Source organism: Diorhabda carinulata, chromosome 12 (assembly GCF_026250575.1).
Source record: "Diorhabda carinulata isolate Delta chromosome 12, icDioCari1.1, whole genome shotgun sequence".
In the NCBI taxonomy this organism is placed as follows: domain Eukaryota; kingdom Metazoa; phylum Arthropoda; class Insecta; order Coleoptera; family Chrysomelidae; genus Diorhabda; species Diorhabda carinulata.
The window spans coordinates 2,485,154-2,501,194 of record NC_079471.1 but is presented as its reverse complement, the minus strand read 5'-3'; the positions used below and the strand labels follow the sequence as shown (position 1 = coordinate 2,501,194).

At 31.3% G+C, this 16,041-nt stretch overlaps 1 protein-coding gene across 1 annotated transcript in view; it reads left to right on the top strand.

Moving 5' to 3' along the window:
* The window catches only part of LOC130900250 (uncharacterized), a 136,170-nt gene extending 127,956 nt beyond the window's left edge, over positions 1-8,214 (top strand). Inside the window, exons 11-16 of the mRNA XM_057810755.1 lie at positions 1,067-1,231; positions 1,544-1,677; positions 3,367-3,601; positions 6,498-6,827; positions 6,878-7,324; positions 7,982-8,214. Coding sequence (XP_057666738.1) covers positions 1,067-1,231; positions 1,544-1,677; positions 3,367-3,601; positions 6,498-6,827; positions 6,878-7,324; positions 7,982-8,184 — 1,514 coding nt within the window. The 3' untranslated portion in view covers positions 8,185-8,214. The remainder of the gene's footprint in view (positions 1-1,066; positions 1,232-1,543; positions 1,678-3,366; positions 3,602-6,497; positions 6,828-6,877; positions 7,325-7,981) is intronic.
* Positions 8,215-16,041: the final 7,827 nt, after the last annotated feature.

Genomic DNA, 16,041 nt, shown 5'->3' with positions numbered 1-16,041 from the left:
GACTGTAATAGTTTTATAACGAAATGTATTTGTGGAAAAGCTTATTTTTTCATTGTTTTCATGAATATTGATAGGTCACGTGATTATTCCTTCTGGTTGTAACACGTTCATAAATATAGGTCTTATAAATAATGTCTAAGAAGACAATTCGTTACCAAAACTCCAGATAACGATACATATCGTGGGCTTGCTGCAAAAACAAGTTATGTACAACGTCTATAGTCTCTAGATAATTGAGTTTAAAGTTTCTATTTACTCCGAAAAAATTGTAAATGGATTCAAAAACTTTCAGGTGTAAACTTCTTTCTTGAATTGCCAGAATAAATTCAAATAAAAAACTTTTTCAAAATGATCTTTATTTTTATTGTGCTTACGTCTATCTGACGCAAGTCTCGATCGGTGTTACCAACATAACCTCTCAAAATTCCCTTTCCAGAGCGCGAAATTCGAATTTGAGTTCTATTACAAGATTCTTGGGTTTTTACAGTAAACAATGTAATCGATTGGTATTATTGGATATACAAGAACCGGTACAAAGCACTTATAGTAATTGGACTTGGACTTTGGACTATACTAACTGTATTTTTAGTTGAAAATTTAACAAAACTGGTTTTTTGTAGTAAGCCCACGATATAATTAAGTGCTAGCACAACTCTGGATTGCCTGCGCTCATTTGAAAGCGTTGCTTTTCTAGCACTTGCACAGTTTCTCAAATTCGAAGTTTTAATTCGTCTAAATCCCGTAGGATACCAGAAAGTTTGTTGTATATGCAGGACTAGCAAACGATTCAAAGGGATGTTATTTTAAAAATTAAACAATTATTCAACATTATTGGCAGCATTATTGGCAACTGAGGAGGGATTAAGTATACTTTTTGTTCAACTTTAAAAACAGGAGCCTACTTATACCGAATAACTAAGATTTAGAAGAAAGATTCTTGAACTTAACCTTGACTTGAAACAAAATAAATCGTATGAAATGAAAACTAATAAAGGTCCGTTATAATAAATATTCGCATTGAAATTAATAATAAAACGTTGAACTAATATTATTTCAATGTTTATAGATGAAGGGCAGAGTAGAATCGGTTTCGAGGATAACGAATTTCCTTTTACGTACACTTTACGAAAACGGCCACCGGCTGAGATCGAATCGGAAAAAAAGAAGCTTCATTGGAATCAACAAGCTGTTTCAACCGTAAAAGAAAAGCTTCTGAGGAAATTGAATCGAAGTAATTCAATTTAAATTTTATTTGTTTGTCATTCACATCCTTTTATTTTTTTTGTCTTATTTTCACAAAAGAATAAGTTCAGAATAATAGAAAAAACTACTATAAATCTATTATTATTATTATTATTTATGATTATTTTGTTAAACAATTATTTAAATGCATTATGTTTATTAAAAAGTTGGATACGAGCTCATGAAATTTTGAGAATTTTTATGAAAACTTTGTTGTTTGTTGCTAAAAAAAATATCAAAAATTCACGCGATTGGTTACGTTAATTGAATTTTTTGAAATCATTTCATTCAATTTGTACAGATTTAGCAAAAAATGTAATCCTCTTCCTTGGAGATGGCATGTCCATTCCAACAATATCTGCCACCAGAGTGTATATTGGAGGTGAAGAAAAACAGCTGTCATTCGAAAAGTTTCCTTATGCAGGTTTTTCCAAGGTAAATATTTTTCATTTAACACGTTTGGACAGGGATACATCCTATTTTTGATCATAAACAATCAAATATTAATATTTTCAATAATTGTTTCATCATTTTGTTCATTTTTTTTGCGAATTTAAGGTAAAAATGAGACATATATTTGACAATCAGAATCTCAACATTTTTTTTTTCAATCAAATAAAAATCCAAAAACCATAAATTCTCTCATAGTTCCCTGTAAATTGTACTTCAAAATTTTTTTCGAAGAATACATACGAAAACGAACAATTTGGGAAAAATTACATTCAATATCACAAATCAAACAATTTTCATGAATTATTTAAATTTTCGTGTTATTTGTTTCCATTTTTTTCACATTTTTAGGTTTATAAAAAAAATTAAAATCATATTATTAATCGTTTCATCACTTTTCTAACCTAAAAAATATTAATTTCGCTACTTTTCTTAACCTATGAATAATAACCAACATCTGTCATTAATTCTTCGCAGAAAAAAGATGAAAATAGTTATTTATATGCCAAGGACAATTATTAATATTTATTGGATTGGATGCAGATGGAATATGTATATCTATACTAGATGTTAATGAAATCTCTATAGATGTGTTTGTGATTTCGATACAATTTGTAGATCATCATCATTTATTGTTATACATTCATTTAGACAAAACTTTAAGATTATGCAAAATCATCGAAGTGAAACTGTCAACTGTCAACATTGAAGTGGCTGGGTCACATTTAAAGAAGTTAAATGTCTACTCCAGAACGTCCCGAAAGCGTTTTGCAGTACGGAACTGTCACTTTCACTACATGGAACACTCAAAACGCAACTTTCAGTATGTAAATGAATACAGAACGAACAACTTCAGATAGCGTCGTATAAAAAACTATTTTCATTATGTATACATAGATTAAACGCAATAGACAGTCGGGTACGGAGGAACATGCACGAGTTTCACCACAAAAAAGTCAAGAAGCAAGACGATAATCATATTGTGAGGTTAGAGATTAACATAAAGTCATAATTGGAGCATATCATGACCAAGTGCCAGTTTTACAAAAGAAAAAATGTCTTTCAGTTTTGGGTTTCGTTAAAAAACTCAATTTATTACATTCTTTTCGTTTATTGAATAGTATTTGATACAGGAGAAGAAGAATCAAAACTACTTTTTTGCTAACTTATCATCAAACTTCATCTTTGGGCATCTCAAAATCTAGTGAACCATCGAATCCATCCAAACCTTTGTTTTTGTCCGAGTTTCCCATAAAATTATCATAAAATCCAAAATATTACAATTAACTTACTTCTCTAGATTTTTCTCGGACACGTTTATTAGTAATGCTAATCGTTGCATCATTTTTGGCACAAAAAAATGTCATTAACAGATATGGACTAGTTTTTTTTTGTTAATAATGTGAAGTAAATGAAAAAAAAATTAATATATGTGTCTGTATTTTCTTGAAACTCAATTAGCATCGCAATAACACGCAGTCCAAACATTAGTTCAATATTAAAATGAAGTTTGTTTATCTCCCATAATGTTCACAGTTTCTATAAGCTCAGTTTTTGCAGTTTGGATACCTATACATCAAGTTTTTCATCGTGCAATTGAAATAACATTTAATTTTGATAATCTTATTGATTGAAAACTACGGTATTTAACGATTTTCAACATTTTCAACGCAGACTTACTGTGTTGATCACCAAACTGCAGATTCAGCGTGTTCAGCGACTGCATACTTAGGAGGAGTTAAAGCCAATAAAGCGACGATCGGTGTTTCGGCGGCCGTATCAAGAAAAAACTGCTCGGCCATGAAAAATCCGGAAAACCAAGTAGATTCTATTGCTAGGCTATTTCAGTTGAATGGAAAAAGAACGGGGTTGGTTACAACGACTAGAGTAACCCATGCTTCACCTGCAGGTACTACTACATTAGATAATATAAGTTTAGTTCCGAATAGATCAACCTTTGTTTTACCCTCAGCAATTTTACTAATAAAAAACCATGAATTTCATAAAAAGCTCTACGAAAAAAGGTTGAATACATTTGTTCTTTTAGAATATTAGGTTATGTTGGTGAAATTTAACCTCAAAAGAATAGGTTAACTTAGAAAACGTTCATAACATTTTTTGTGAAGCTTTTCCAGAATCAATCTTTTCTTTAGTTCCGATTAGATCAACCTTTGTTTTACCCTCAGCAATTTTACTAATAAAAAACCATGAATCTCATAAAAAGCTCTACGAAAAAAGGTTGAATACATTTGTTCTTTTAGAATATTAGGTTATGTTGGTGAAATTTAACCTCAAAAGAATAGGTTAACTTAGAAAACGTTCATAACATTTTTTGTGAAGCTTTTCCAGAATCAATCTTTTCTTTAGTTCCGATTAGATCAACCTTTGTTTTACCCTCAGCAATTTTACTAATAAAAAACCATGAATCTCATAAAAAGCTCTACGAAAAAAGGTTGAATACATTTGTTCTTTTAGAATATTAGGTTATGTTAGTGAAATTTAACCTCAAAAGAATAGGTTAACTTAGAAAACGTTCATAACATTTTTTGTGAAGCTTTTCCAGAATCAATCTTTTCTTTAGTTCCGATTAGATCAACCTTTGTTTTAACCTCAGCAATTTTACTAATAAAAAACCATGAATTTCATAAAAAGCTCTACGAAAAAAGGTTGAATACATTTGTTCTTTTAGAATATTAGGTTATGTTGGTGAAATTTAACCTCAAAAGAATAGGTTAACTTAGAAAACGTTCATAACATTTTTTGTGAAGCTTTTCCAGAATCAATCTTTTCTTTAGTTCCGATTAGATCAACCTTTGTTTTACCCTCAGCAATTTTACTAATGAAAAACCATGAATCTCATAAAAAGCTCTACGAAAAAAGGTTGAATACATTTGTTCTTTTAGAATATTAGGTTATGTTGGTGAAATTTAACCTCAAAAGAATAGGTTAACTTAGAAAACGTTCATAACATTTTTTGTGAAGCTTTTCCAGAATCAATCTTTTCTTTAGTTCCGATTAGATCAACCTTTGTTTTACCCTCAGCAATTTTACTAATAAAAAACCATGAATCTCATAAAAAGCTCTACGAAAAAAGGTTGAATACATTTGTTCTTTTAGAATATTAGGTTATGTTGGTGAAATTTAACCTCAAAAGAATAGGTTAACTTAGAAAACGTTCATAACATTTTTTGTGAAGCTTTTCCAAAATCAATATTTTCTTAGATATCTAGTAAAATTGTTAAAACTGGGGGCAAGCAATTCGCTTGACAAAGTTGTCAGCAAAATTTTGATAAAAAATACCATAGATTTGACAAGTGGTTACAGACTGAAATATTCAAAAAAACGACTATAATTCAAATACTTTTCAAATGGAAAAGCAATCAACGGGTCCGAAATAATCCACAGTATTTATATTAACGAAAAAGTAAACGCTTACAAAAAATTCCCTTGTCTTAAACTTCGAAAATATTAACAATTAAAAATAGAATCAAACAAATTATCGTGTGAGGCGAACAATTCATTTCCGGACGTGTAGTGAACGATATTTTTTATTTTACTTATCTGAAAACAACTTAAAAAGGATAAGGATTAAATTTAGAACATTTTATTTTCATTGTTTTATTTTCTGTCTATATTATTCACCTTAGTTTTAAAAAATGCATGCACTCAGAAGAAAATCCAAATATTCCAGGCAATTTTTTATGGAATTGCGTGATCTCAAAAAGTCTGTAACTTCTAGTTTATTTTTTCGAAAAAAACCAATATGAAACCTTCCACGTTACAGTTCTCATTGCTAATGAATTGTTTAGATATAAAAGAAATTGTTGGTAACACCAATAATCCAAAAACGATTGCGTTTTGAAGCGTCAAGGCTACCAAAAAAGTCCTCGGTCCTAATGGCAAAGAAAGTAACTACATTTTTATACAAAATTGATTTTAGAGTTCTTAACGTTTGAGTTCAGACGATGTTCTGATTTTGTCAGATGGAAAAAATCATGCCACGAATTTTCATCATTCCCAATGAGGGCCCTGCATACCTTATCGTAAATTGCAGATGTAAGACCTAAAAATATGAACAGCAGAAGATTATTTGTTTCATCGACAACAAGCTGGATGCCATACAATCAGTGCTACCTCGAAACCGAAATTGAAAAATCCCGAAGAATATACCGGACATGGGTTAAGGCTTTCTTCGGCAACCGTGTTGGTGGAAACTGCCAACGTAGCAGAAGGAAACATATAAAAAAATAGAAGTAGCACAAAAATTTTTCAACCCTTATTCGAGTTCTGCGATATTCCATCAGGAAAATCGAAACATCCGCGAACCGTCCGCTTCAACATCTTTAGTTCTAAAGAATGAAATACCGAAAGGACTAAACTTCTACATCAATACAAATTGTACTATAAAATATTCCTTTTTTTTTTGTTAGTATTATCAGCAGGATGTGTTTATATGCTATTATTTGAACTTTATTGCAGAATAATTTTTTCTGGCTCGAATGAACCGGAGCAACAACATAAAAGTTTCACCAACGCCGATGAAAAGTCTTGATTAAGTTTCCTTCGAAAATTTATGAGATTTTTGTAGTGAAAATATCAATTTAGTAAAGCCAAAGGCGGAATTCAATTTCGTACGTTCCAAATAAAAAAAAAACCAAAGAAAATTACGGAACGTACATCATATTTACGTAGTTCAAATAGCTTCTATGTCACAAAAGGTTGTTTATAACAATATTAAGAATGTCAAAAGTTACCATATCGTTAATTTAAATTTATTACACGTTGTTGATTGTGTTTGTTTTCAGGAGTTTTCGCGCATACAGCTTACAGACATTGGGAAAGTGATAGCGACGTTTTAGATTCGCACGAAAATCCCAAGGAATGCCAAGATATAGCCCACCAATTAATTTTTGAAGCCACTGGTAAAAACCTCAACGTCATTCTCGGAGGAGGTAGAAAGAAATTTATACCAGCTTACGATAGAGACGAAGAGGGAAAGAGAGGCGAGAGGTGCGATCATTTGGATTTAATTCGCGAATGGGGTAAACAGAAAGACAAGGCGGGAGCTAAATATGAATATGTTTGGAATAAAGATCAGTTACTCAATCTGAAAAATGACACAGACTTCGTATTAGGTAATACATTTCTCAATCATACAACGAAAAGTCTATCAAATATGCTTTAGGTTTATTCGATTCCAATCACATGGCGTACAATCTGGAACGAGACAACAAAACTGATCCATCTCTAGAAGAAATGACCGAAGCGGCCATCAAAGTACTACAAAAAGGTCCCGAAGGTTATTTTCTTTTCGTGGAAGGTGGAAAAATCGATAAAGCTCACCATGAAACTACCCCACATAAAGCTCTCGATGAAACAGCAGAATTTGCTAAGGCCGTTCAAAAGGCAGTTGAATTAACTAACGAACGAGATACTTTGATTGTGGTTACTGCAGACCACGCTCATACTATGAGTTACGCCGGTTACGCGAAAAGAGGAAGTGACGTGTTTGGATATGGAGGTGTAGCCAACGACGACGACCTCTATACAATTTTATCTTACGCGAATGGACCAGGATATAAACCTACGAAAAAGAATAAGAAGAGAATTGTACCTACGCCGGAGGATTTAGGTATGACATTCATATAGTTTAGTATAAACGATTAGAAATTTTCAAAGTAACCGCCTTCGATATCTATCTCAGAAACTCTTACACCGGAATTCTGTTCAGGTCTTCAATGTTCAGTCTCATCTATTGAGTCGTGATGCTTCAGCGTCGATTTTATTATAGAAAAAAGTCTGATAGAGTCAAGAAAATCCTGGAAGATTGTCTTTCATTCATTTGACAACACTTCCGTTACCAAATCACTTGGGTTTGAAGAATGCTGAATTAAAATTTCGTTGGTCTTGTTGGTCGAAGAGCGTCCTCCTCGGAACAACTTATGACAATAAAAAACACCCGATCTAGCTATGGCAGCATCACCAGAGGATTCCTTAATCATATCATGAGTTTCTTTGCCCGTTTTATCGAGTTTTACGCAAAATTTGAACGCGTATCGCTGCTCCATTAAACGCCCCATGATTCTCCATGACGAGGCGCTTAGATAAGAGTTTAAGTACAAGAGATCTGCTCTCTCCAACGGCCGATTTTTTCCCGCGTTCCCAAAATCACTCTACTCCAATCGTGCGCAACAACAACTTCATTTATACTCTTTTTGACCAAGTTTTTACATATCGTACATTGTATATTCACGCTAATTATTAATAATGTTATTTTAAAATATATCAGGTGATATTAATTTCGCCTGGCCGGCCGTAGCACCTTTGGCAAAAGAAACACACGGAGCCGACGATGTTGGGATATTTACCCGTGGACCTTGGGCCCATTTGTTCACCGGTGTCGTGGAGCAAAATGTGATAGCACATTTGATGGCTTTCGCCTCGTGTACTAGCAAAGACGTACCGTGTGATAGTTATATAAAAAATTCATAAATATATATATAAATTGAGAAAAAAATTAAACGTGTTTTAATTATAGCTAACCTCGATTTCAGAACAAATCAAGCTCGTAAATTCTAAACTGAAAAGATAAAAAAATTAATTGTGAATTAAGTCAAAGACATTTCAAGGTTATCGTGACTGGTTCACCTCTAAATAATTAAACAATTTGTAAACTTTTCGATTTATACAAAAGTACAAGGGTTGCAAGGTTCCCAATTAGCTACAGCCTCGAGGGAAGTTACTAGGCTGAATTCTGATTTGATCGTAAAGAAGTGCAACAATGAGCTGCTCTAAAATCGGAATATCACTGTCCGTGAACGTATTCCTGACGCAAAAACCCTAAATTGGGTCCCTCGGATACTGATTCCGAGGAAAAACGCCTCGAATGTGCTGACAACAATGTAAGGTAACAAGGACAAGTTGTTGGACTCTATCATCAGAAGAGATGAACAAAACAACAATCTCATCGGTTGTATCTTTCCTTAGGTTCACCGCCATTCGAGAAATTCAAACAGTTTAGGAGTTTCAAGCTTTTATGAAACAACCTGTTGGTTTGGTTAAGATCTCGATTAAGTCAAAGTTATATCGGTTTCTCTATTCATCTACTTATCTGATAACTTCTCTTCTTAACCTTTCTTTGTCGTACTTTGTTGTAGTCTGCATTTTCTTGGTGCAATTTAGAAGAAGATCCAGATTTTCATAGTACTAAATGTCCTAAATCCAGCTTGAGGATTTTGAACGGTTGTTATACAAGAAAGATTTTTACTGCTATTTTCTATTACAAGATCTTCTGTGTTGGAAGGTTTATCTGCTGAAGCGATGATATACTGCTTTTTACTTTCATTGATGATGAATCCGACCTCTTTAACTTTTTCTTCTACGTCTTCGAACAATACCGAAAGTCTAGTTAGCATCGAGAAATTGGAATGATTGTATCCCGATATATTTTACTCAAAATTGGATTTTCATTGAAATTTTGCGTGTTACTGACAACGGAAGTGATTATATTATTGGTATAAAATAAAAATTTATTCGTCTGAATTCAATTTGAGAAAGCAACGTTACTTTTTTCGAATTTTAACTAGAACACGTAATACTATGTCTGTCCTTGTAGTTTCAAAGTTGTGTAAAATAAGGTTAACTGTACCAACCTCGTTATCTTAAAAATAAAAATGTAAAAACATGACCTACATTTTATAAACAATATTTCGCGGTTATTCCTTACCATAGTACGAGAAATAGGTCCCCAAATTTCTGAATTTTCTATATAAGTTATTGCCCAAATCAATAAAAAATATTTTATGTTAAGATTAGTGGAGTTCACCCTAGTTTTGGACATAAATAATTGGTATTTTCATTAATTTTTTCTATTTTATTTAATTTATTCTTTCGGCACATTTACGATAAAAATAAAAATTTCAACGCAAAACCATAAATTCACAGATTTGTCTCCGAAAACTATACCAAACCATGTTTTTTCGGAGAACGTAATACTTTTTTTGAAAATTATATATACAAAAACAAACAATTTGAAAAAAAAAACAATTTGGTGACATAATTTGAATAATCTGTACAGACTGTAAAAAAATTTTCAGGTTAAGTTAAGTTAAAATTCGCATTCTTAAATCGTAATTCATAAAATAAAAACGTTGTGATTATCAAAAGGTGAAGTCCCCCATTTTGCTGAAATTTTCGCCAAAACTCGTCCTCAATTGATAATCTCTTGAAGGAGTTTTACCGAAAAACTCGTTAGTACCCCAGCCCCCTTTAAAGCTATAACAATATTATTAAATATCTCAGAAAATATTGATTTTAGAGAAAAAAGTTTCAAGTAAAAAATGAAGCTCAGAAAAAGCTCTACAAAAAATGTTTCGTAAGTTTTTTGAGTTAACCTATTCTTTTGGCTATTATGACTGAAAATATTTCCGTAGAAAAAATTTAAAAAAAAGGTGTGGTTCTAAAAAAACAAATCCGTCGATTTTGCCGAAATTTTTGTCAAAGCTTGTCCTTCGTCGAAGAAGATAATTTCTAAAAGGATTTTTTCCGAAAAAGTTTCGTTTGCACCCCAGCCACCTTCAAAGTTATAAAAATATTATTAAGTATCTCAGAAAATATTGATTTTAGAGAACAAAGTTTCAAGTAAAAAATAAAGCTCAGGAAAAGCTCTACAAAAAATGTTTCGTAAGTTTTTTGAGTTAACCTATTCTTTTGGCTATTATGACTCAAAATATTTCCGCAGAAAAAATTTAAAAAAAAGGTGTGGTTCTAAAAAAACAAACCCGTCGATTTTGCCGAAATTTTTGTCAAAGCTTGTCCTTCGTTGAAGAAGATAATCTCTAAAAGGATTTTTTTCCGAAAAAGTTTCGTTTGCTCCCCAGCCCCCTTTAAAGTTATAAAATTATTATTAAATATCTCAGAAAATATTGATTTTAGAGAAAAAAGTTTCGAGTAAAAAATGAAGCTCAGGAAAAGCTCTACAAAAAATGTTTCGTAAGTTTTTTGAGTTAACCTATTCTTTTGGCTATTATGACTCAAAATATTTCCGCAGAAAAAATTTAAAAAAAAGGTGTGGTTCTAAAAAAACAAACCCGTCGATTTTGCCGAAATTTTTGTCAAAGCTTGTCCTTCGTTGAAGAAGATAATCTCTAAAAGGATTTTTTTCCGAAAAAGTTTCGTTTGCTCCCCAGCCCCCTTTAAAGTTATAAAATTATTATTAAATATCTCAGAAAATATTGATTTTAGAGAAAAAAGTTTCGAGTAAAAAATGAAGCTCAGGAAAAGCTCTACAAAAAATGTTTCGTAAGTTTTTTGAGTTAACCTATTCTTTTGGCTATTATGACTCAAAATATTTCCGCAGAAAAAATTTAAAAAAAAGATGTGGTTCTAATAAAACAAACCCGTCGATTTTGCCGAAATTTTTGTCAAAGCTTGTCCTCTATCGAAAAAGATAATTTTTAAAAAGATTTTTTCCGAAAAAGTTTCGTTTGCACCCCAGCCACCTTCAAAGTTATAAAAATATTATTAAGTATCTCAGAAAATATTGATTTTAGAGAACAAAGTTTCAAGTAAAAAATGAAGCTCAGAAAAAGCTCTACAAAAAATATTTCGTAAGTTTTTTGAGTTAACCTATTCTTTTGGTAATTATGACTCAAAATATCTCGGCAGAAAAAATTAAAAAAAAGGTGTGGTTCTAAAAAAACAAACCCGTCGATTTTGCCGAAATTTTTGTCAAAGCTTGTCCTCTATCGAAAAAGATAATTTTTAAAAAGATTTTCTCCGAAAAAGTTTCGTTTGCTCCTCAGCCCCCTTTAAAGTTAAAACAATATTATTAAATATCTCAAAAAATAGTGATTTTAGAGAAAAAAGATTCAAGTAAAAAATGAAGCTCAGAAAAAGCTCTACAAAAAATGTTTCCTCTTCATTTGGCTAGAATATCTATGCAGAAGTAAAATTGACTATTGAAAATTAAAAAACATTTTTTTAGAAAAGTTACATTTCAATTTCTCACAAAACGAATAGTCTACATGAAATCGATTCAAATGAAATATAAATAAGAATTTTATATTTCACCTGCAGTTATAACTTGACCACCCTGTAATATATTCGACTTATTCAACGATATCTGGATAACTTACAAGGTGGGAACGTTAAATGATCCGAAACTTTTATGCTACCCAATGGCGCCTTACGTATTCGAACTTCCTTTATGAGAGGTCATAAAGCGTTAATAATAATGGTCATTACTAAGGTTTAAATTGCTTTTCTGTCACCTTATTCATTAAAAATAATGTGGTTACAAGAATTCGAGCACTTACAATATCCACAAAAACTAAAACGAAATAAATTATCAACCCAAAAAACGCCATATACAGTAAATAAAAAGAAGAAATTTTTAGAACATTTTAGTAGTTTCTAGATCATTTTAGAAATTTCTAGAACGTTCTCGAGCATTCTAAGTAGCTCATAATAAATTACACTCATTTTAGAAGTTTCTAGATCAATTTAGAAATTTCTAGAACGTTCTCGAACATTCTAAATCGATCATAATAGATGGCACTCATTTTAGAAGTTTCTAGATCATTTTAGAAATTTCTGGAACGTTCTAGAACATTATAAATCGACTATAATAAATTACACTCATTTTAGAAGTTTCTAGATCATTTTAGAAATTTCTGGAACGTTCTAGAACATTATAAATCGACTATAATAAATTACACTCATTTTAGAAGTTTCTAGATCATTTTAGAAATTTCTGGAACGTTCTAGAACATTATAAATCGACTATAATAAATTACACTCATTTTAGAAGTTTCTAGATCATTTTAGAAATTTCTAGAACGTTCTCGAACATTCTAAATCGATCATAATAGATGGCACTCATTTTAGAAGTTTCTAGATCATTTTAGAAATTTCTGGAACGTTCTAGAACATTATAAATCGACTATAATAAATTACACTCATTTTAGAAGTTTCTAGATCATTTTAGAAATTTCTAGAACGTTCTAGAACATTATAAATCGACCATAATAAATTACACTCATTTTAGAAGTTTCTAGATCATTTTAGAAATTTCTAGAACGTTCTCGAACATTCTAAATCGATCATAATAGATGGCACTCATTTTAGAAGTTTCTAGATCATTTTAGAAATTTCTGGAACGTTCTAGAACATTATAAATCGACTATAATAAATTACACTCATTTTAGAAGTTTCTAGATCATTTTAGAAATTTCGGGAACGTTCTAGAACATTATAAATCGACCATAATAAATTACACTCATTTTAGAAGTTTCTAGATCATTTTAGAAATTTCTAGAACGTTCTCGAACATTCTAAATCGATCATAATAGATGGCACTCATTTTAGAAGTTTCTAGATCATTTTAGAAATTTCTGGAACGTTCTAGAACATTATAAATCGACTATAATAAATTACACTCATTTTAGAAGTTTCTAGATCATTTTAGAAATTTCGGGAACGTTCTAGAACATTATAAATCGACCATAATAAATTACACTCATTTTAGAAGTTTCTAGATCATTTTAGAAATTTCTAGAACGTTCTCGAACATTATAAATCGACCATAATAAATTACACTCATTTTAGAAGTTTCTAGATCATTTTAGAAATTTCTAGAACGTTCTCGAACATTCTAAATCGATCATAATAGATGGCACTCATTTTAGAAGTTTCTAGATCATTTTAGAAATTTCTGGAACGTTCTAGAACATTATAAATCGACTATAATAAATTACACTCATTTTAGAAGTTTCTAGATCATTTTAGAAATTTCTGGAACGTTCTAGAACATTATAAATCGACTATAATAAATTACACTCATTTTAGAAGTTTCTAGATCATTTTAGAAATTTCTGGAACGTTCTAGAACATTATAAATCGACTATAATAAATTACACTCATTTTAGAAGTTTCTAGATCATTTTAGAAATTTCTAGAACGTTCTCGAACATTCTAAATCGATCATAATAGATGGCACTCATTTTAGAAGTTTCTAGATCATTTTAGAAATTTCTAGAACGTTCTCGAACATTCTAAATCGATCATAATAGATGGCACTCATTTTAGAAGTTTCTAGATCATTTTAGAAATTTCTGGAACGTTCTAGAACATTATAAATCGACTATAATAAATTACACTCATTTTAGAAGTTTCTAGATCATTTTAGAAATTTCTGGAACGTTCTAGAACATTATAAATCGACTATAATAAATTACACTCATTTTAGAAGTTTCTAGATCATTTTAGAAATTTCTAGAACGTTCTCGAACATTCTAAATCGATCATAATAGATGGCACTCATTTTAGAAGTTTCTAGATCATTTTAGAAATTTCTGGAACGTTCTAGAGCATTATAAATCGACTATAATAAATTACACTCATTTTAGAAGTTTCTAGATCATTTTAGAAATTTCTGGAACGTTCTAGAACATTATAAATCGACCATAATAAATTACACTCATTTTAGAAGTTTCTAGATCATTTCAGAAGTTTCTAGAACGCTCTCGAACATTGCATTCGTTTTAGAACTTTCCAGATCATTCGGGAAATTTATAGAATATTCTAAATCGATTACAATATTTTGCACTTGATTTATAACCTTCAAAATCATTCCAGAAAATTTTAGATCTGTCTAGAACATTCTAAATCGATTATAATAGTTAAACACACAAGTTCTCATGTGTTAGAAATATATGTTTCCATATTTTCACCACCCACTTCCGTGACCGAACTCCCTTACTATGACCTAGAGACCAAAGGGTATTTACCACCCCAACGGGAAGTTTATTGGGTTTAGTGTTGATAGGCTATGTAAAATAGAATAGTGACTTTACATACAGTGTGTAAAATGCATATAACTAATATTAAAGATATAAAGATCAAAGTATGGAAGCTTGTTAGTTCCAGTGGGTCTAAATTGCTGATGAAGAGACAACGAACATCGTCAGGTAATGGTGGAAACAGCAAAACTTTAAAAACGAGTAAAAAGAGAAAGACACTGATACACCGGTGCTCTTTCTCCATCTTTCTTCTTCTTCTTATCCATTTTTAAGATCTCATGATCTGTTAGTTTGGCAGCTTTCTCTGTATCAGTTCCTGGGAGGTGGACTGCCAGTTCCCTCCAATGGAGTTCCCTCCATCTTTAATATTAACTGTAATATATCTTTCTCTTCGTTCTCCATTGTTTTGGAAGACGGATAACAAGTATGACGCCCTCAATATTTCTAGTGTTTTGCATGATGAGCCAAATACACGAAATTTTTGGAATCTTTGCAGGGAAATCAAACTTACAAGGTTGCCAAACAAATAATAAACATCGTGACGTCTTAAAACATATGCTGTATCAATTGTGTACTTTTTCAAGCAACTACCGCCATCTCTAGGTCAAGTAAGGTACTTCCGGGACCATCTTCATGAAGGACAACTCGAAAACTGAAGTATTAATATCAGTTTAAGTTTGCGCGAGCTCTAATTGTATTAATACAATAATAATTTTTATTTTCTATGTGCTAGTTTTTTCTTCATACTAAACTTCCCGTTATCTATAATCTGTTATTTGAAAAATCGTTTCCCGATACTAGCAAAATAGATTAGTTATATGTCCATTTAGAAATTAATTTTCAAATCGATAATTGAGGTGTTGAATAGGCTCGAACATACTTTTGTTATTTGCTATTCATACGCGGTGTCCTAATAAAAAATACCCGCTCTAAATAGATTAATAGTAGTATACAGTGTGTAAACATTAATGGAAAACCCGGAAACATGTCTCAAATTCAAATTATAGGTTATGACGCTATGAGGCAGAACCTTGGAATGTTCTTCCGAGTTCGAAGAATTTTGTATGAATGTTTCTCCTGACCATTTAGTTTTTCTTTAGCTTTTCTCTCTTATCATTTGATCTAGAAAGATTGTCTCGTTGAATTTGGGGAGTTCCTCTTCAAGATATAAAAATCCATTGGCATCTTTTGGTATATCTTTTATAAAATGTCGAGTTTTGAAAGCAACGGTGGTAAAAAAGTCATCGGGGTTTATTAAAAAAGATCATTTTTATTGCCTGGAGTTGGTACAAGCTCAAAATGTCAATTTTGAATTAAAAAATGGGGCGCCATATGGAATTCTGTGTTTGGAATAACTTATCGAAATTATTTGTTGGTGCACGGTGGTTAGGCGCACCTACTTGTGATTTTTCATCAAAAAATATTTTATTCGAGATCGTAGTTGATTTCAAAGTGTTTTTTGATATTATATTGAAAATACATATGACATACTCACGGCTTTCCCCAAGGAGGAACAGCTGTCTACGTTTTAGTAATACTTTCAGGTATG